This window comes from Falco rusticolus, chromosome 1 (assembly GCF_015220075.1).
Source record: "Falco rusticolus isolate bFalRus1 chromosome 1, bFalRus1.pri, whole genome shotgun sequence".
NCBI classification, from domain to species: Eukaryota; Metazoa; Chordata; class Aves; order Falconiformes; family Falconidae; genus Falco; species Falco rusticolus.
This window is the reverse complement of record NC_051187.1, coordinates 5,705,748-5,728,327: the sequence shown is the minus strand read 5'-3', so window position 1 is coordinate 5,728,327 and position 22,580 is coordinate 5,705,748. Positions and strand designations below refer to the sequence as shown.

Below are 22,580 nucleotides of genomic sequence, written 5' to 3'. Positions count from 1 at the left end.
TAAACAAATACAGTATTAGATCAATCTGTTCATCCTAGAAGATTTTTAGTTCCTTTTGTTGTTCCTATTTATGGGGTGGTTGTTCTTTTACCACATACAGCTTGCATAGAGATAGAGATACAGATGAAGAAGCAGAACAAATAAGTTCTTATTTTTTTCATTTAAGAATCTAAGTTACTAAATCATTTAAGCAGATGCCTAAACTCAGTGGGTTTTAATAAGATTTAGCCACATGCTGAAGGTAAGTAGGTACTTAATGCCTTTTGAAAAAAATGGGTATTTAAGGAAAGCACCTAATGATACCACAGAAGCTTTTTTCTGTACTTAAGAGGCTCCAGTTCAATGCACAAGCATGGTATTAAACCTCTGAGATCAATCTAGTTAGTTCTCTTGCATGCTGCAGAGAGAGACAGCAGTCCTGGTTGTCCATGTTTTTATATTTTATCATAGTAGTGATGCTTCAGCCTCCTGTTCTAGCCTACTGTCTGAGCCACCCCCTCCCCCAGGCCCAGGGGGTCTATCTGGGCAGCCATAACCCTTCCAGTTCCACACTGAGCTGCTTCAAAAGGTGATTGTTTCCCTCCGTGTACAATACCAAAGCTACTTGGGTACTTGAATTTCATGGCCAGTGGCCACCTTCATGAATAAAATTTCATGACAGTGGCCTGGCCTGCCTTTGCCCAGCTGAGCACGCTGTTAGCCTGGCTCCACTCTATAAAACTCTTTAACATGTGCAGTAGGTTAATGATTGCATGAGTGAAACTACTGTTACCTTCCCAGCTGAAGGTTATCAGCTTTGACAGCGTTTGCTGATGTCCAGTGAACCATGAGCCATATTCTAAGAGGACTTATCACTTTACTGTCTTACTGCCAAGGCAATTCATGAGCAGTTTGTGAAAAAATGTGAGCAGGGCTGAGGAGGACACAAGAAATTTTGGAGGGGAAAAAAATAAAAGTCTTAGGCAATGCTAACTCATCAAAATAGGCCAAGAAATAGGCCATAACAGAAATGAAACAATAAGAGAGGCATCACAGTGGAAATAACTACAGCACCATCCATGTCAGTCTGGTGCGTACTTAGCGCTTGCTCCCAAACCTGCCTGATTTGAAAGCAATCTTTGACATTTGTGCTCCGTTAGAACACTTCTTGCCAGGATCACTGTATAATTTCACAAATATTATTGAAGTCTCACACAGTGCCTGTGAGGTAGATCAGTGAAGTTATCTTGTTTTTTCAGATGAGTAAATTACAGCATAGAGGCAAGTGATTTTTTTTTTCTTTTTCATTTTTTCCTCAAGACCACAGCAAGTCAGCTTTAAAGCCAGAAGCAAGATCTCAAGGGTCCTGGCTCCTTCATCCTCATTTTATAACCTGCATTGCACTACCTCTGTTTTAACAGAGTCCTGGTAGGTAATTTTGGTGCATTAAATACAATTTCTGATTATAAGTCAGATGTGTCTATGCTTGGTGCTAGTCCCCATGCATTACAAGGGAAGGAGGAGGCGCTTCTCAATAGGATTAGAGTTGCTAATGTTTTGCCAATCAGCCTAAATTTTTCTTTAGTAGTCAGTGTCTGTGGTCTTTAACTTGATGCCAGCAATGTACAGAAATACTTGGAAAATCATTGGTACTACAAAAAGGTTGAAGAGCTTTCCATACTGCCAAGCTCATGGATATCCCATGATTTCATGTGATGCCTCACCCTGAGGGAAAGCTGTGGTTTCTCATGATAAAGATAGTCCGAAGACACTTCCATCCAGAGCAGGAACTTGCAAGCATCTGAACTGTTGCTTCTGTAAGGTTCAGCAGCGCTTGCCACAGCTACAAAAATGTGTATTGGCTAGAAATAATGCATTAGATGAAGTACACATTAAGTAAAATGTTTTTATTTGGGAGTGTAGAGAGAGTATTGAACAACTGTTTATTTGTAGAGTATTGATTGACAACATCATGGTACGACTCAAAAAGTCTTAATAAAAAACTAATAAGTTTCCTTTTAAAAAGCAAAGGGCTAAGCACCAAGATTTTCTGGCTAAAAATATAAAATCAGTCATTCTGTAGAATGTATATTTACAATCAGTTATCAGAAATATAGAAAGAACTGAAAAAAATTACAGGGGAATAAAGATTGACTCAACTGATAGCTAAATATTAAATATTAACAGCATTCATAAGAATGAGGGAAATTACAAAGGGCTTGCCAAACTGTGCATTGTTTAAAATGACTGACTGAATCAAGAAGTTAAACATCCTTGAGCAAAGCAAACTATATACCAGCAAAGGTCATTACTGTTTCCTCACAGGGTTTAGCTCTTCCACTTTGCAGTTGAGCTGGGTTTTTAAAAATAGTTTCAGTATGCAGACTTAAAGGTCTTGGTCTGTGTTAAACAGAGAGGCTCTGAAACTAATTCCCTATAACGGCTGTTAATGAATACTAGCAGGTTATTAGGATGTTACTTGTAGCAGCTTCACTGTGTGATACTGTGTGAAGGCTACGCCAGCCACACAATGGTTAAAGATCAGAGGTTTAATTAGCCATATTTTACTGGGCTTGCCTTTAGGCCTCAAATAAAAGGACTGAAAGAAGAGCAAGGGAAAGGTATTTCTTTTTGTCTTCCATGGGAGCAGTCTCAGGATCACAGCCTGCCAGCGTGCCATGCGCTGCACTTGCGCCGTTGCACCTGTTCCCATTGTGCTGCTGTTTCAGGTTCTGGCAGCAGAATTCATTTCCTCTATTGTATCTGTATTCCACTGGCACGGGAATTAGTAAAAAACTAGAACTGATGTGAAACACCGAGAAACTAGTGATCACTTTCCTAGTGTGCAGGTAAACATACATCTATATTCAGAAGTCTGCTGACAATATTGCACAATATTGCATATTTTTTGCATTTGATTTGAGCAACAGCTCAAATACCTGCATAACATGAATAACTGCAGCTCAAGCACACTGTTCACAAGATGATGGCGCACTGTTAACTGAATCAAAGCTAAGACTAAGCACTACTTGAAGCTTATTACCATTCAAGTGAGACCAGTTAAAAAGCAAGCACCAATTTAGAGCTAGTGACCTTGAGCTGTGAGTGTTGTATTATCAGATACAGCTGAATATGGATTTGGCTCAGCTGAGGGGTAGGCACGAATTCACAGTAAAGAAATTATAACTAACAAGCCACTGCATGAGAGGCTCCGTCTGCCTTGCTTTCAGCCTTCATTCCCCACAAAGTCAGAAAATTGATGGTAAATGCTCAACATCTTATCGTCCATGGGTGGTTAGAGAATTCCAAATTGAAAGGGGCTGAGGTTATTCTTGCCTAGCAGATGAAATGCTAACTATATTTCAGTGCATTTGTGTATAGCAATGGAAAACATAATTTATCTGGGATGTCAGGAATGACATTGCTTTTCATTAACCTTAAATAATGTTACGAGGTTTTGCTCTACTACTATGTAGGTACATGCGCTGTCAATTTCTGTGCATATATATAGATACCGAATTAAGACAGTGTTGGAAATTCTTCAAAACCTTGCTAGGAGAAACTTGTTAAGAGCTTATAGCAGGTCTTTATTTTATGTTTTAAAAATTCAGTAGACTCCAGTTAATCTGCCCTCTGGTAATCCACAGAATAGTGACTGAGCCAGACACTTAGCTGGTGTAATGTAGTGAAGCTTTTCTGAAAGCAACAGTCAGGCTGCTACTCTAAGATATAAGAGGCTTAGGCTCAATTCCCTAATTTACCACAGATCTCTTTGTGTAACCTTGGGAAATACCTTATATCTAGGTGAAAAAAAGAGTTCGCAGGCATCAAACAAAGTTCGAATCCTAACAATACTCAGACTTCCTACATGATGCATAAGCAAAGTGAGGCTCATTAAATGGAATGCAAAATAAAAAACACAGTGGCTGGAGACTAAGGAGGCACCCTCAGCACCCTCACATAATTTCTATATGGAGGCCAATTCTATGAAAGAAGGCATAATCCCACATATTTCCAATTAAAATCCTCTGGTACCGCTTACATCAACAGCAGAGCACCTCATTACTGCTTCGGAAGACAGGTGTGAATTAAGGACCTAGCTATTTCATTCAGTCATGACAAAAGACTCTGTGGGCAGGCATGGAAGCCAAATTTTCCAGTCTGTGGTCAAGCCACAACTAAGAGCATGTTCCAAGCATCAGATCTCTAGAACTAGGCATCAAAAGAGGGACTTCAGATAAATTAATGACTCTAACATTCAATCTTTCTATTGCTGCTTCACAACCTCAATATGGAATTGGAAGGTAAATGCATTAAGGAGGATCAAAGTGTTCAGTTACTGTAGCAATGGGGGTCATATAAGTAGCTAAAATTAGTAGATGCTGTCATTTATAACTGCTGAGAGTTTGAGCACCAGAGTGCATTACAAGTGCGTATGGTGGAAAGGTTTGAGCTCTTCAGAGTTAATAGTGTGATCTCTGATCCATACAGGTAGAGCTGTCTGGGGGCCCATTGTATGGAGATGTGCCAGACTGTAAAGGTCTACCCTGCAAAGAGGACTGCAAGAATAGGCACCTTCATAGCAGTGATGCAAATACAGGGTGTAGATGCTCTGTAAGCAAGCGATCAAGTGAGCAGTGATGTCAGTGCCCTTTTTGTAGTTTTGTGTTTCTGTTCATGATGGGAGAAACCTTTACCATGGACACAGTTCCATGGGTAAGTGGATGGAAAACATTTTAGGGAACAATTCTGTCATGGAGAATGGGCCTGGTAACAATTAGAGAGGGCAAAAGAAAATTAGAAACAACCACAAGAAAATATTATATTAAATGAGAAATGTATGGTGGGCCTTCTGTGAAATCAGAGAAATGCTTTTTGGCAAATAGGACAAGTATCCAGGGAAGGTGACTGCGTGAGCATGCATGTAGTATATCAGGAGACAACTTTCATGCTTCCCACCTGCAGGATACTGCTTTGTCAAATGACATCTCACCACGAACTGGGAAGTTACTTGCTCTCTGTTACTCTTGATGTTAACAGCATTTTCTCCAGCCTCACCTTTTCCCCCTCTTCACATTTGACCAAGGACAGGTATTGATATCCACTTTGACTGTTAAGGAACATTTTCTGACACAAAATCTCACTTTGAGAGAAGTGTGGCAATTTTCAGTTGAGTTACTTATTGCTGGATCTCAAACGCTCCTTTAAGTAGGACTGCCAAAAGACAGTGATTTGTCAAGTGTGTCAGCAGGAGAACATGAGAACAGCAGGAGCAGGAGAACAACCTGCACCAAACTATTGATAACTCTTGGCATTAGGCTTTGCACAGAACAAAGCACACACAGGAATGCTCCAGCCTTCTTAAACTGGTCCTTCTGTACCAGACAAGCAGCAAAGGCAGAAAGTTACTGCTCTGCAGCTGGAAAATTGTCTTTATTCATTGTATGTGCTGTTAAACTGCACAAAGTTCCTACTAAATTCACTGTGAACTCTGCTTGGTATTCCCCGTCTCTCTAACAGGGATTGTTCAGGCAGGGAATTCCTGCCCGAACTGGCGGTGCTGAGCAGGCGTTGGCACCAGCCAGCACGTGTGTAACGAGGCCCTTCTTTTGCCTTTCCCTATGATGTCTCATACCCACTTCTATAGGCAACGCAAACACCCGTGTCCCTCCTCCCCCCTGCCAGGGCTGTGCAGTGATTAGCCAGAACAAGCACGGACCGTGACGGAGTGGGAACTGAGTTTAGGTTTGCTGGATCCTAGCCTGGATTCACAAAGACTGCTTTCATGCTGAAATTCAGCAATGGTTTTCAGAAAGCATCAGTGCAAAGCCAAGGATTGATTCTTCTAAGCTGAGAGGTCAAAAGTATAGTTCGGCTCTGAATTTCATGCGTCTTTTCAAGCAGAGCTATGTGTACCATTTAGCAGTTTTTCTGCTCACAAGGTCAGAATTAGGGAGTGCACATAAATGAATGTCCTTGCAAGGAAAAAGGAGTGTCCTAACTTAGTAAAAAAGAAAAGATGGAAGAATTCTTTCTCGTTTTCAGAACTAACCACATTAGTAAGCAGCAACAGACTTGGTGTAACAGTCCAGTGTGGGAAGACCTCTGGCATACTGATCATGGTGGAAAAAGCAATTGTTGGAGGCTCATCCTCACAGCTGTTTTCACTACAAACAGTTCAAATAATTTTGATACTTTTCTACTGAGGTAACTATTTCACTAAAGAATTCCTACGTTGCTGGCATTGGTGCATAATTATCCAGTGATAGCTGTGATGAAAACACCAGTACAGACAAGCTGAAATTTCCAGTTAACCTACAGGACATGTGCTGTCTCTTAGAGTGAGCACGCACAGTGCATCCAAAACTGTTCTCTGCTTTTAGAAAGACCGGTGGGATTCCTGCAGTGTGTGAACTGTACCTTTTAGACGTAATGAGAATTGTTTCACACAGCATTAAATTACTGGTAGCTGCATGGTCTTGCAAATGCCAGTGCTCTAGCTCCCTGGGTAAAATGTACTGCACAGAAATGTTTGCCAAAAACATCAGTGTGGAGATGCAGCCAAAGCAGTGAGTATATTTTGAGTTTTACAGCTGTTCTGAACAGAGATTCAGAGATATTTATCTTAAGTTTCAGAGGAACAACCAGTAATAAATTCACCTTGCTCCATCCTGATACAGCGGACGTACCTTCTGCAATTTCTCTCCCTACTGAACTTAATTACAGTGAGCTCAGGCTCCATGACAGGTCGCTGTACGACCTGCTCAGTTTATATACATGCTTCTAAACCCAGTGAACTGCAATGCAGAGTAAGAATCTGAACTCCATGAGAAATGTGTGTGATTCCCTGCTCCACAGTACTCGAGGAGCATGACACAGAGGTGACAATGCCGTGAATCTCCACTTTGGCCACATGCATTAGTCTATTAGCAGCCACTGTAGGTTGTAGGTCAGAGCCACGTGCACTGGCCAGCAGTCACTAACCATGCAGAAGTGTGGTGGAAGTAAAAGAAACCTGAATACTTTCTTCCTTAGAAGAGGGCTCAGTCCAAACACAGGCAGACTTTAAGAAACCAGATGAACATTTGCCTCCCTTAGCAACCAGGAAAGATATTCTTCAGTTTTCATTGAGTTACAGCATTAAAATCTGTATTTATTTGTTTCTTCTATTAACTGGCAGATATACAGCTGATTCTTGCCATTTAACAAGTTGGAAACATTTTCTCTACATCCTCCACTCTGACAGTAGGAATATCACTGCCTTTGAAGTGGGTCTTTTGGTAGGTCCCTATAGCTCAGTCTCCACTATTGGAAAGAGGTTTTGGTTTGTTTTCTTTTAAGTTCCTAGCTCTGAGGCAATTGATGTGTGGTAAAATCTACAGATGGTGGGAAATTTTTCCAATAGAACACCTCTGATAAACAAATACTGATTTGTCAAAATCAAACCTGTTCCTGGGAATCTGTTTTCATTCAATTCTAGTTCTGAAATTGTCTATGTATCTGATTCTGCATTCTCAAAATGAATCCTAACTATTTTTTTGGCTTTGAATAACTGTTGGATTGACTCAGATGAAAAGGGTAGTTTGCACAGTCCTTTTGTTAAAGAAAAAAAACCAAAAACACTAGGGAAATCCTAACATGGGCAAATGCCTTTGTCATTTTTTCTATATGATACTAACACAGGGGGAAAAAAAACCTGCAAAATGGCTTGTTCTGAAAAGGATTGTAGCATAAATTGCCTATGTGTGTTCAGTTTAAACAAAAAACAAAATAAACAGACATTGTAACATTTCCTTCCCTAACAGATAAACACCCCAACAAAGAACCTGTATCCAAATGACCCTCTACTGAAAGACTCTTTGCTCAGTTCCAACTAAGAAACCATGTATACCATCATGACAGATGAGACTTGTTGAGACTTTAGATAAAGACTCCTGTGGAACAGCATAATTGATGGAGAGCTCAGAATCATGGCACTGGCTTCTGCTTGCTTTCCTTACAATATTGACCTTGGTAGCTTTTCAGGTCATGCCTGTGTTTCCTGTAATGCATTTATTTGATGTGAGCTAACATTTTTCTAAGCTGCTTTGTGAAATGATTGAAGTTATTAGTAAAATTATGACATTTGTTGTCCCTTGTAAGAGATGAAAATTAGTCTTTTACTTCATATTATATATATGCTCAGTTTGAGTAATTGTAGAGTAACCAACTAGTTCTGGTATTTATGGGTTTTTTTAATCACACTTTTTTTTAAACTAACCCAAGAAAATAGTGGATTTTCTTTTTTTAGAGGAAACAGGAGTAAAATGAACCCAACAAAAGCTATAAACCAAATTAAGAACACAGATTTATAAGCTTCTTTACCTTTACAAACTAGACAGAGCAAAATCTGTTGCTATTGTTATTTTTATCCTGAGAAGTCACTCTGTGCTACAATATACTAAATGGTACTACGTACACTGCTCACTGTAAAACAGCTAAACATCCATGAGTCATTTGTTTAATCTTTTCTGAGTTTTTATGCCAAGCACCTGCCTTTTAATTTGCTACGACCAACCTGAAACATCTGTCAATTTTTTCCCCATGAATTAATAATGCTGTAATTAAAATCCAGCAGAGAGCTCAGCTGAGACTCCTGGTTAATTAGGACAGGAGATAGCCATGTGAGCGGCAAGGCATTACATTAGTTGGAGAAGGCTTGGATTTGAACCAGGGCTCTGTGGGTGACATGTTGCTACCAGTCCGGGATTTAACTATGAAGCTTTTCGATATTTGTTCCAGTAGCCAGTACGTCTATTTGTGAGAAAATATTGCTGAAATTATTTAATCAGGACACTGTGTCTGAAAACCATTTTCTTTAAATATGTGTGGTTTTAAAAGGATCTAGTTTTAGTTATTGTTAAAAACTATGAAAATAAGAAACAGTGCTGAACTAAGCTCTTGCCTAGAGCTGTTTTGCACTTCAGGTGGCAGTGGGAGTGTCACGAAGAGAAAAATTACCTTCTTGGTAAAAGCCAGACTTGCTGCCAATGTGCAAAGGTTGAGAATTTTCGCTTCTTCCAGGATTGCTTTCTGCACTGATAATTGCAATGGTGTCCAAGTAATCAAGACTGTTGTTGGTACTGAAAGTATCAGCTTGATTCAGGCTCATGCAGGTTGATTCCTGCAGCTTTTGGAAGGATTCTTATACCACGTACTTGATATGTAAGGATTTGAGGATTGGTTTTTTGCTTTTTACTTTGTTTTAAAACACCAGACAAAAATATTTGTTCTTATATCACATTTCAGCACACCTATATATGAAAACATCTACTTGAAGACCTCATCACTTGTCAAGTATTTTTTTTTTATTTAAAAATGTGCACTAACAATTAATATCACAGACTTTTTCAAGCTTGTTCAAGGAAGAAAAAGAAATTTGTATTGCAACTAAGAGTGAGAAATGGAAGATTTTTATCATGAACTTCAATAATCTGAAAACAAAGTTAACTTGTAGCCCACAGTAATGTATACCATATGTAATCTCAATGTCCTGCTGTGTACCACAGAGAAAAAAATCTCGTCGTAACTCAGAAGGCATTCCTGTTTTCATTGGACAACTATGTTTTACTACTGTCCAAATTCAGAGAGGATCTCTTCTAAAAGAAACTTCTTTAAATAGTCTCTAATGTGAAGAGATGTTTTGCCAAGTCATAGGTTCTTCAGCTTAAATATGAACCGGTTATTTGCCATTTTCCTTTGCAGACAAGATGATAGAAAAGTTCCCACCCTCACATATGCTAGTTTGCTGTAAATCTGAATTACCAAGTTCATACCTTATTCTCCACTTCCAACTTGCTCTTTACGCCGCAATATATATATCCCATTGTATTCCATTAATGGGAAAACTCTTGACAATTCCTGTAATTTAAGATTCAGGGAGTTTTTTATTTCTTTGTAAGTTTTCCTGTGAGATTCAAGCAGAGGATTCTACCTTGCAGTGGATAAAGTATATTTAATAATTAACCTCATAATGGAAAGCTGAGTCAAGACTCACAATATTCTGCAGTATAATAATGATTTCATCATTTCTTTATAAATCTAGAACCCATTGTAAGAAAATATGCCTCTGGAAAGAAGCTGGGGGAACTGGATGATGCATCTTTGTCTCTGAGAAGGTGAACTTGAGAAAAGGCTTTGGTAAGTTTCCCAAATACAAAACAGAATATTTGTCTCCAGCCTTGATTCAGTGAAAAAGGAGGATTGTATCCTGCAAGGAAAGAGAGGAGAGGCAGGAAACTTTGAGATGAACACATCGTTAGGGTAGAATCCCAGAGGGAGGCAATATGTAGTATCTTAAAAAAAAAAAAAAAAAAAAAAAAAAAAAGTGAATAGATGCTAAATACCTATTTCTGAAAGATTTTACAATCAATCTTATGTAAAACAAGGTACACATGGTTTTAGTTTCAAATTAGCTGTGACTTCCATAGTGTGTTATTAAATATGTATCTTTTCACTTGGAATTCTCAGTGGTTTAGAAGGGGGAGAAAAACAGATTTGTCCAACTTCACAAGAAAGTCCCAAGGCAGTGACAGTGTGCTGAGGCTGTGTGGTCCAGGAAATGCAGCGCAGAACCGAGAGTGAGGAAACCTGATTGTCACCTACTTGTCAGTCCTGAAAAATACCACATCCCTTTGCCTCTTCTACCTTGTGAGAGCTTTGCATCGCATATACAGAGATTTATTTATTTATTTAATTTCAAATTACAAGAAAGCATTATAATGCTAAACAGCTGCACCTGACCCACGCCGTGTACGTGAGGAAAACCCAACATGGCTGATAGGGTATTGCCTTTTCGAGAAACCATCCTTCACTTCGAGTAGCCACCGCATGAAAACTGAGGAGATTCGTGGAACAAGATTGCCCTCTGCAGCCCACAGGCAGCTCCCTCCCTGCGGTATTTGTTCCCCTTTTCTACACAGGCAAATTAAATATGCTGCTAACGTAACAGCGTTTGGATATTTTTTAAAAATAAAACTGGGGACACCTCTGTATTTTTAGTGTGACTGGGTCCCAAACATGAATTTGCCCAAACAGCTCCTGATTAGGTTTGCTGTTATCCGAAGACAATGAGCTAATGGAGATGATGCGGAAGGGATTTGATTTAGCCCTCTAGCTGTTTGCTCAAGTTAAGCTGCCAGCACAGGCCATAACCAGCATCTGGTCTAATGAGCTACAGTGAGAATCCCGCCGACTGTATCTTTGTTGTACTAGATAACAAGGAAGAATCACACTAAAATAGACTTCTGGTGAAGATTGTGAGAGTAAATACAGCTCTTGGGAGACAGAGGAGGGAATACTCCTCACCTAATCTTTGCTGAATAATGATCTTTTAAGAATCTCTCTCGTTTTTAAACTAAACCAAAAATCATCCCCGTGGTTCATAATTTTCATATAACAAATTTTAGCAGGTACAAGTCAATATCATATATCAGTTTATGAATATGACTGCTGTTTAAGTATTTCACTCAGTGTTGTGTATGTGAGTCCTTGAAAAATGAAGTGAAGACTAAATAAGGTACAGCTGCAATTTTTAAAATACTAAATTAATGATACACAATTCTGAACAGAAAAACTAGATTGAAAAAATCTCTGCATAGCTACTGCAATTAGGGATGTGATCTTGTATTTGTAATTGACATAGCAACATGAACAAAATGTCTAGTACAAATAAAATTACGCTGACAAGCCTGCTTATGTTGGTATAATACATGTTAGCTCAAGAGGCAGGCATAAATTATGCCACCAAATACTATTGTTCCCAAACATTTTACAAAAAGAAATCATTTAACCTCTTCCTTCTTTCTTTTTATAACATACGATGTGTGCTTGCAAAAGACAGCAAATGTCCCTTAATAGTAATAATTAAGTATAATCTTATATCTGCAATCATAGTAAAGTTGCAAGGAGTGCACTAGGACTCTCCTGGGACTCTGACCACTGATTCACAAATACCAAGGACTCCAATCCAGAGAAGGGTGAAGAGTCAGGCAGGCTTGTCTCAAGCAGAACCTGAAGCCCACTAGGAGTTCATAGATCTAGACCAGTAGCTGGTTTCAATGAGTAACTTTAACCAGTAAATTCCAACACAGAAAGGCTTCGTAAGCTTTTTTGCCCCTGAGTAGCTCAATAAAATATGGTCTCTGAAACAAGATGTAACTCATATTGCAGGTTTAACAAGGGCTAATTTAAATAGGCCCTTATTTCAGTTTCAGTGTTGAAGAGCAAATGAAATAAATACCTAAGTTTAGAGGATGTCCTCCCAAATCCTGCAGCCGAGAATAAATAAACTCCTGTTTTGACAGATGACATCTGGCTTGTAACCAAATGACAAGACTAACAAAAGTGTGGAAAACTGTGATGCATTCATTAGAAAGACCCTCAAGTGGAACCTCGCCAAGCTGTATAATTAACTCCAGCGATTTCCTACAGAAAGAGTAAGAAAAAGACTCAGCTCCTACATCTATTGTGCATGATCAACTTCCTGAAAGTTCTTGTAATAACTTGTTTTTTGTAGAGATACTTGCAGGTACACAAGGTCTGTGCTCCTCCAGCCTTTACGTTAAGGCCATCCAGTAGATGGGGCCACAGAGTTACACAAAATGCAAAAGCCAGTAAAAAGAGCTTATCCCAGGCAGAACTCTCAATCAGTGCAAACAGAGCTTTGTTAATTCATGAAATTCTAATGTCAGGCAAACAATTTATTTGGTTGTATGATGTTCTGGCTGTATAAGTGATTAAGCTGTACTCAAATGCTAGTTAATATGATTCCATATTTGTTTGATACTGAAATAATTACAACTCTCCTTCAACAAAAATTACAGCTGAGGTTTTAATTTTCATTCATGCCACGTGTTCCCAGGTATTTTATAGGTCTGAGATAGTCAGACTTGTGAAGAAGTGACACCGTGGATGTCATTGATAGTAATTGCAGCAAGTCCCACATGTGGAAACCTGTATGTGGCAAAAGGAACATGTCAGTGGTTCCTACATAATACGAGGGATGACTTGATGAATGTAACTTACATGCGCTGTTTTTTCCCCCCTGCTTCTTTGAGATCTGTACTGTTAAATCTGTGAAACAGAAAAGAACATATGGATTTAAGAAAACATATGCCAGAGCACTGGTCAGCCCTGGCGATTTCACAGCGGTGGACGCTAAAGTTTGAAATGTCTCTGCACATAGTGTGCAGCAGTTGTCACTGTCACTGCATTTGCAGTCTTCCTCTAAAATGAAGTACGTGTAATCAATTTAACCAGCAAATTGCATCAGGTATTGGTTTAATAGTGTACGTTCTATTTTGCTGCATTTGAAAAGCTTGATTTCTGGTTTTCTACCTGAAAGGAAGATCTTAAAAAGCTGATCCTTTAAAGTCAGTTCTGCTATAAAAAGTTCCTAAAAATACCTGAAAAGACAAAAAAACACCAGTCTTCTGTGCCACTGCACAGAACTGTGGGGGTGAGCGTTGCCAGGCCGGTATTTTTATCCCGTTCCACTGAAGTTAACGCAGGTTTCCAGGTTTGAGATGCCAGCGGGCTGGAGCCCTGGTACCTCCGGCCCAGGCTTTACCTCACGGAATTCCCAGTTTCTCCTGGTTCCAGCTGTTCAGTCCCATTTAGGAGGTGGCTGAGGGGCCTCAGCCGCCATGGAGCTGGGCGGTGGAAGGGCCCGGCCGCACGTTAGATGCTGGCCAAGGAGCAGGGAAGGGAGGACGTGGCGACGTGATGCCGGGTGGAAGTCGGTGGGATCCGTGGGTCGGTGGAAGCGCGGTGTCCGCGACTGAGGGGGCGCGGGGCGGGCCCCCCTCTGCCAGGGCCGCGCTGCAGGCCCGACCCCGGCCGGCGGCCCGGGCGGTCCCGTGGGTAAGCGTTGCTCACCCGAGCGGAGCGGCCCCGCCGGTGCGGCCCGGGGGGTCCCGTCGGCGCGGCAACGCTTACCCGAGCGGAGCGGCCCCCGGCCCGGCCCGCACGGGGCAGCGGCGCGGAAACGCGAGGGCACCTGGAGGCGGCCCCGCCCCAGTCCCGGGGAGGGAGCGAGCGGCGGGGCGGGAGCGAGCGGCCGGATCCGGCGGGACGGGACGGGGCTGCCGCCCCTCAGAGGCTGCGCCACTCCGCCGGCAGCGGCCATGGCTTTCGGGAAGACTCCGAAGGACCCTTTCGGCACGGCCGTGGGCAGCCTGGTCGGTGAGTAACGAGGGGGCGCCGCAGCCCGCCTGAGGGAGCCGGTTCCCGCCTGGCTGCCGGGCCGTGAGGGGCGGGCGGGGCGGCGGCTCCCGGCCCCGGCCCGGCTGTACGGCGGCTCCCCTCTGCCTTTCAGACCGGGCGACGTTCGGAGCGCTGCAGACGGAGGAGTGGGGACAGTTCATGCACATCTGCGACGTGATCAACGCGACGGAGGAGGGGTGAGCGGGGCTGGGGGCGCCCGGGCACCGCCAGTGCCCCCGCGGGCGGGACGGAGGCGCCGCCGCTTGTTCCCGGGCAGCGGCCCCGGCGCTGCTGAGGGCCGGACCGAACCGAGCCGGCAGCTGGGACGCGCAGGGAGGCTACCCAGAGCGAAGGAGCAGCGGGGAGCTGGGCTCTTCAGGTCCCGGGGAAGAGTTTTGCCTGTTTCGGGGCCTTTTGCTCAGTCAGGGCTCTCGGGGATGAGGCTTGCAGGCTTTTCCCAGCAGCCGAGCCGCAGAGGGATGGTGTGACAATTTCTCGCCGGAGCCTGAGGTATTTCAGGTAACCTGTACCGCCCGTCAAGCTGCACGGGTACCCTTGCGCTCTGCAAACCCAGCCTGGAAAAAGATCTCGAGCATTTGGTTGCCTCCAACACTATTTAAAACTCAGCTTTTAACTTCATCGGAGCTCCCCACTGTGCAGTTTCTCAGCCTCGCAGCAGGAGTGAAGCCGTGGCAGGCTGCTGTTCCTGGGATCCATCGGATCCAGGCGTGCACCCATTGCTCCCAGGACACTGAGCGGCCACTTGCTGCTTTGTGCTTCCTTGTTCCCACCTGTAAAAGGGGGAGAAGGAAATCTGTTCTCCTGTAAGATCTGCTTCGGCATTGCATTGCAAGAACTCGCTGCTAGCAGCGGCGTATTTTAACACCGACTGGAGAGCTTTCTCCAGGAGATCGAGGTATGCCTTAGTTTCTGCACAAGTATCTTTCTTGTATCAGCTTTTCCTTCATTTCATTTTTTTTGGATCCCATGTTCTCACCCATTGATCTTATTGCCTGGAAGGTCAGTAATAACTCACGTCTCGCCGTTGCCATAAGAAACAGCATGCTTTGACCCTCAGCGTTAGTTTTTATTTGGAGCTACTATGCAACAGAGCCTTTGTTTATTACACTGTTTCCTCTTGTGCACAGTTGATGTTACAGAGGAACTCCTCCTAACTTCCTCCTGGGCAACTACTACTAGTCGCAGTCTGTAACAGGATACTAGGCACAGCAGAACTGCTGTATCTAATTAGGAAAATTGTTATTTTAATGCAATATCCAGCTCCTGACCAGAGCATTTCCAGATGCCTCAGTGAGAGAAGCAAGAAGCAGGACTGGAATAGTGGTAGTACAGCTTTTTGCAAGGGAAACATTTTTCCATACATCACTTGATGCTCTACTGGTATGACTAGGTATGTTACAGGATTAAGAGAACCAGAGAAATCTCCTCTTTTTTTTCTGATGAACTACAACAACATTTCAAACTGAAAAGTACAATATTGGTAAATACTTATTTAATTTTAATTTGCTTGGATTTTTTTTCCCAAAGATTTCTTTTTTCCTTATTGAAACATAGGTGCCTATTGCTCCATCTTAGATTCTAGAGAGATCCTAAAGAGACTTTAAGACATCTTGTTTTTGTTGATCGTGAGCATTGAGCTGGCCCTAATAATTGTATACTATAGATAGACCATATTAATAAGGCAATACAGTTTCCCACATGTGATAAGCTTGATACCATCTTCCACCTTTTCCCTCCTACATAGATAGTTAAAAGATAACAGGGTGTATATATAGAAATCAAAACGACTAGGCTAGAAATGCCACTATCTCTGGGGCGGAATCGGTTGTCCATCCGTACATGGTAATTACTCAGATAAGTTAAAAAGCATCCTGCAATTATAAGATTGGAAGTTAGCCAAGACACCCCTACTCCTGACAGCACTCCCAGGAGAATATTTTTTAATTGCATCATACATGAAAAATGGGTACCAGTCAACTCTTGATACAGCTGGCAATTGCTACTCCCTTTCATAGCAGTAAAAGCTAGATAAATAAATCTATTGTACAACAGTGAAATAACATAATTTTGGAGGAGACTTTGCAGAGGAGAATAACTTTATTTTTCTGCACAGATCTCTGGAGGAATGCACAGTCTGCAGTGGCAAACATAATCCGCTGCTTTGTTAATCTAGCTCAACGCTGAAATGATTTTGCTAAAATCAATGGGGCAATTGCTCTAATTTTATAGGGGTGTAAATACAGCAGTGAATTTTGTCTTGTATCTCAGGCCAGCATTTTTGGCTCTTGGATGAAGTTAAAAACTAGAAAATTAGTCTGCCTTCACTGGTAAATTTTTCTACTTAATTTCTTGTCACAGGCCTAAAGATGCAGTTAAAGCGCTGAAGAAAAAACTTTCAAAAAACTGTAACCATAAGGAGATCAGGCTTACCTTGTCTGTAAGTACAGCTATATTTATATTAATTAGACACTAAGAAGGCAAACATTTTAAACGATAAGATGGCATGCAAATTATCACTGACACAACTCTCCAGGATGTTTTCAGTCTCTGTTGTTTGTGTGTACAGCACTACCACGGTACAGATCAGATGGTCTACTAGTGCTCCATAGAGTCCTGGATGACACAAATTCTTAAATTTATTGTTGCATTTTTGTTTTTTCAACTTGTACTGCATAAAAGCAATATAGTTCTTATTTACTCCTGTGACTGTTCCTCTGTGAGTGCCCCACCTATTTGTGAAAGATATGGAGGTTGGGATATTACATAAAAGCTACATTTGGCCATTCTATTGCTCACCTTGTGGTACTGATCTCAATTAAAGTAAGCATGGTATGCAGCACAGTGGAATGTGCGGTACCTGTTTTGTAAAGGTAAGTGTTACCACGTTTAAATGAGAAACTTGAACAAAAGGGTAATGATGGTGAGTTAAGCAAGGGAGCAAGACACAGGATAAGCCACATTAGATGTTATGACTAAAGGTTGGGGCAATATCCTCACTTGATAACCTGGCCTCCAGAATCTGACAGTGTTTTTGAACTATCCCAGAGTTTGGGGAAGTATTGTGATTTCAGTCAATTTAAGGTTTACTGGAGTATGTTAACTGTTCTCTGTTTCCCACGACAATGATAATGTAGGCAGTAGCAGGAAGTTCCTAACACTGTCCAGAGTCCAGAGTTCCCAACTTGAATTCCTCTTGACTAACAGTAGTGCAACTGTGAGAAGAATCATACAATTTGTACTTCATGTTGCTGTGGATTTGTGTCTTTCATTATTTGTCTAGAAGTATTTTCTTTAGCATTTCCTCTTTTGAGGTTGCAGAGGTCTGTCTGCATTGTACCAAGTCCTGTTACTCACCGGTTTGGTATTTGTTGTGCAAAATCATTATATCAATATATGTTGAGATGTGATTAAGGAAAATAGGTGATTGATAGTGTCAAATTGTAGGTCACTTAGCAATTGCCTAAGTGTCTTCTGACAAGTTAAGAGATGTAGATAAATGTGTTAAACATACTGACGTTAACTTCAGCTCATTCCATTTCCTCACTTCTTTCCTGGCTTCCTCCTCCACTGTCTCATGAGTCACCTTTTGGTGTTTTCTATGTGTTTGCATAACAGAAACACTCAGTTTCTGCTGTAATTCCAGGCCCTGTATCAGATCTGGTTTCTTTCTCCTACAGTCTTGGTGCATGTAAATCCTTTTCTGAATATCTGATACAGTCAACTGGAGTCAGGATAGCCCAGCATTTAGATTTAGGAGCCTTTCTTTGGATATTTACTCTGTAGATATACCCACGGTGAAGTTATAGCTTATTTCTTAAGAACATAAAAGTGGGAGAAGGATCTTGTTTCAGGTGTATCCAAGGAAGGACTTTATCCCATTGACCAGGAAACTCATTGTATTTGCTCACAGATGGAGTGTGTACCAGGTTTCAGTTGTACTTGTAGTTCAAAACATTCTCACAGTCTCTTTACCATTATAGGCCCCTTTCTCCATGTCAGTTCTCACCCACTCACCTGTACGTAACTGTGCCTGCCAGGCGATGACATCCTTTTGGACCAGCTTCTGTTTTCTGACCACAGGTTTCTTCTCCCTGACTTTTTTTTTTTTTAATAAAATAAGCGCCAGCCTTTCCTCTAACTCTCTCTCTTCCTGTTCTTGTTGTTATGCAAGATCTTCCATCCTTTGCCCCTCCCTTTGCTCCTGGCTCCTTCCCTTTTTCTGGTTTTCTACCAGTACTGCCATCAGTTTAGCATGTGTAAAACCTTCCCTTTGATGACATCGTTACTGACCATGGATGACTTCTAACTCCTTTGTTCCCAAATCAGCCTTTCTATGTGCTATATCTTCTGGGTTTATGTTCTTAATTGCCTTAATGAAATTGTTCCTATTTCCTATGTTGAAATGGCTAGATTGGAACAGCAAGTAATTGCAAATGGAAAAACAAATAATTTTCAGTTCCTAAAACACAAGCCCCCGACCCCCTGTGCAACTCTTTTAAAAATTGCTTTTCTCCCAGATTTCTACAAAAATAAGGGCTCTTCTTGGGTGAACTGTAAGTAATTGCCTGTATTTCCTACAGTAAATGTGATCCTCCAGCTTTTGAGACTCTACATCAAATTGTCTCTCCTACCTAGTTACCTCTAGAGAACATAACAACTAAGGCGGCACCAAATCTACAAATCACTTCTCTTTTGAAATGTACTTTGATCCAGTTTTATTTACTCAACCTTGAAATTCTGGAACTTAATCTTTCTAGTGAAACTGCTTAAGGAGCTTGTTTCCAGAGGATACACAGAATGAAATGTGAAAGTCTTCATCTGAAGTAGTGTGACTGCACGTGTTAGCCCTGATTCTGTCATTGAGGCATGTTAAATCTCAACAGTGTCTTTCTCCTTCTGGCTCATAGACGCTTATTTATTTACTTGGAGGAAGAAGGGCAAGTGCCAGCTGTATAATGTGTTGGCAGCGGCTTGACTTCATGTGCTGTGATTGACTGAAGTTACCTGGTGCTTATGAAGTCACGCGGATCGAGGTGTATGTGTGTCAGGCCATAAAGTTGCTTCATGCACAATCTTTGATAAAGCCAAGAGATCGGGCTTGGCAGTGGTGATTTTGCAATTGGAGCGAAGAGGGTTAGAACTTTTAGGCAGGAATCCAACAAAGTGTGTATGCTGTTTGACTCCTTATTACTAATAGACCTTGGATATGTAAACTCTGTGAGTGCTGAGACACGTGTTCAGTTGTCTCCATGGATCTCCCTTGGTTTTGTAAAGCATTTACTGCAATGCCCCAGTTCTGATGCCTGTAAGGCCTTAGGAACTTTGCATGGGGAAGCAGTTTATTGAGTGTGTCCCCCTCTGTATATGCATCCACACACACACTTGCATACAAAGCAGTGGGGATAAATTTAAGATGAAATCATTGTTTCATTTCTGCATTACATTGTTGGGAAATATTTTAAAGTCATTGGTTAGATTTATATTTTGGAGTTTGGTTTTTTGTCTTATGATTTTTTTTTGGTTTTAGTATTTTGTAAGTTTTCAGATGTAAAAAAAAAATAATTCAAATTTTCCTTCATTAAATTAACATTTCACAAAGCAGGGGATCTAAAAACCTAGAACATGAGAGAACCCTCCGGTTCCTCAATCTAAAAAGTCCTAGTCAATTTTATGGCATTTTCTGGTATATATGGGCAAAGAGGAAAGGAAAAGGACATTGAGTGGCAGCAAAAGAAATCCATATTTCAATGTTATATGTGTGATTTGAAAAATTCAAAAACTTCAAAAAAATTAATATTTTTGAAACGCAGAATCTTGGTAAAGTCTGCATAGCCATTACACTGTAATTGATGAATAGCAGCTGAAAAAGCTACTCATACAGGTTTCTTTTAAATGCTGGCACTTGGAAATAGTGTCTCGCTGTTCAAACACTCTACAGGGTAGACATCAGTATATATTCAGTAGAGTGTAATCCTGGGTATGGATTAATGACTTGTTCCCTCTGAGTCAGAAATACGAAGCAGCAAACTGTTCATCTGTGTTTTCTTGCATTCACCTTGGGTCCGACAAGTGTCCATCACAAACTATATCCGCTCCAAACAGCTTTATGGGCCATACCTGGCTGCTTCAGATGCGCATATAGTCCTACTGAATTCTGAGTGAGGCCTCTGTTGATAAGGAATGCAGCTGACTTTCTGTAATACCCACCAACTTCTCCCTTTTTTGTTTCTGCCTTACAATTTGGCTTCACCTCTGTTCAGATGCCCTTTATAATTTTAGGTTTGTGTTGCTGTCATGTGAACCAGAGGGCTTTGATAGTGGAATTCGCGCCCCTTCTCAGTGCAGATGTCTTCTCAGCTGGATGTCTGGTGTCAGCTAGTTTGGAACATAGCAGCTCTGTCAATTTCAGCAGTTCTCAGGTCCTGCCTGTCATTTAGAGGAAATTTAATGGTTTGGTTGAAGTTAATTTGCCAGTTCTGTTATTAAAACATGTTTTTATTGAGATTCTATTGTGCTATGTGGAGCAGTGGTTGATTTGGCCACCTTGGATCTCTTCATTCCAATGGAACTGCTTGGGAAGGTGAAGTCCTATTTGCAATGGTAACTAACCATATTGAAATTCTAATGAAAGGTGTTATTAGCATGGAAGTGACTTGTTCATGGATGGTCCAGTTAAAAATAATTGAGTCAAATTCTTCTTTCTTACGCCAGCTTAGTTTCACCCTGAGTGGGCTGGACTGGCATAATTGAGTGGAGGATCTAGCCCACTCGTTCAGTACTTCCATTCAGAGGGTAAATACTCAGTCCCTTAAGTAGGGAATTAATAATAGAGAGTAGCATACCAAATTTCCCATGCACTGGGTTGAAAATGTTTTAACACAGACCATCTTTGAAGTACTGCACAGGCAAATGACTTGGCTTATTAGCATATGTTTCATGTACTCATTCAAATGAAAAATAATTATTTGAGCCAAGATTTTTTTGTAATTATATCTCAGGTTTTTTGCACAGCAGTCTGCTAGCGTCTCTTTGTTCTACCCTGTTTTCATTTCGGCAATGTGTTTTCTTCTGGTCTTAAACCTGTTCTCCCATAAGTTCCTGATCACACTGGGAGAAAAATCCCCAAGTCGTGAGGCTAGAAAATGAGTTACTAAAATGATTTCAACTTAGTCGAATATAGTCTGCTCTAAATAGGAAAGTATATTGAATCTACATTTATCAAGATTACAATAGTCTTAAAATCTGTGCATCCTTTTGAGGATATATCCTGTCTGTTGCATGATTCAGGGAAAGTTTTGTATCAACCCATGAAACATTGTAAACTTCTGTAATTTCTACCCTTTGCTTTCACCTTTCCATCTTCCCTTTTCAATTGGGAGGGAAAGTTGAGTTATGGGTGAAGAGTAAAAAGCAAAGAGTGACAGTGTTTCTGTACATGGGGCATCGTAGTCCTGTGGCTGATTTCCAGATTTGAGCCAGGCAAGATGAGTGCTGTTCCTGATTCTGCACCTGATCAGACTGACCCCAGTCTCCTATCAAGACTGGTATTGGCCTGATTTCAGGTGACTGGGACATAGTGACAGCTTTTGATATGTCTGCTGTAAAACGGGAATTGTAATTGACCACTCCAAGTGTACAAGGGAGAAGTATTATGTCATCCCATACTGCTGTATTTCGTAAGGCAGACATGTTGCTTGCAGAGATCCTACTCTTGAGCATTCCAAGCTGAGTTTTGGAAGTAGACTTCTTTCATGAAGATGAATCTGACAGTTTGAACAATTTGGCTATTCTGTTTCAAACCAGCGTGACCTTTAAAACACGGGGAGAAATCATACTCGGAGTTTTTGACTTTGCTCTTTTCTGTTTTTTCATTAGTCTCTCACTTTCAGGGCAGATTAGAAGAGAGGCATTTAGTAATCTTATTTTCTCCTCTTGTAGAGCTCTTCAGAATCTGCCAGATCAGGGTACCTATGTGCTAGGCAGTGGATTAATTCTATTACAGAATCTGTACAATTCATTTTTTAAGCTCTGGACAGATTTCATGCTGTTAAGGTAGTGTATGTTCAGTAACTGCTATGACATGGAAACAAACGTGACCATATTTCTCTATTAAAAGTAGTATACTCTGGCTAACACATCTCATTTGTATTGCATAGCTATAAAAGTGCATACAATGAGCCGCTGTTTCCCTGTAGTAACCTCATCAGACATTCTAGTGAGATAGCTGGCAATAATCTGCTCATATCCATTTATACTGTTCCCCCATAACACCTTGGGAGAAATTAAACAAAAGGAAACAAAAGCAGTCAAATTGGGCTTGGTTGTTCCCCCCCCCC

The 22,580-nt window shown here is 41.2% G+C and overlaps 1 protein-coding gene across 3 annotated transcripts in view; it reads left to right on the top strand.

The window, feature by feature from the left end:
- Nucleotides 1–978: 978 nt before the first annotated feature.
- Nucleotides 979–22,580, top strand: part of TOM1L1 (target of myb1 like 1 membrane trafficking protein) — a 38,555-nt gene continuing 16,953 nt past the window's right edge. For 2 of the 3 annotated variants that reach the window (XR_005107234.1, XM_037406619.1), the window contains exons 1-6: nt 979–1,069; nt 1,300–1,407; nt 10,064–10,158; nt 12,324–14,202; nt 14,336–14,420; nt 16,603–16,681. Coding sequence is in view for 2 of the 3 variants with exons in the window: in XM_037406619.1 (XP_037262516.1) it covers nt 14,145–14,202; nt 14,336–14,420; nt 16,603–16,681 (222 nt within the window). In the remaining variant the exon portion in view is untranslated. The remainder of the gene's footprint in view (nt 1,070–1,299; nt 1,408–10,063; nt 10,159–12,323; nt 14,203–14,335; nt 14,421–16,602; nt 16,682–22,580) is intronic. The other variant, XM_037406630.1, reaches the window with a different exon arrangement.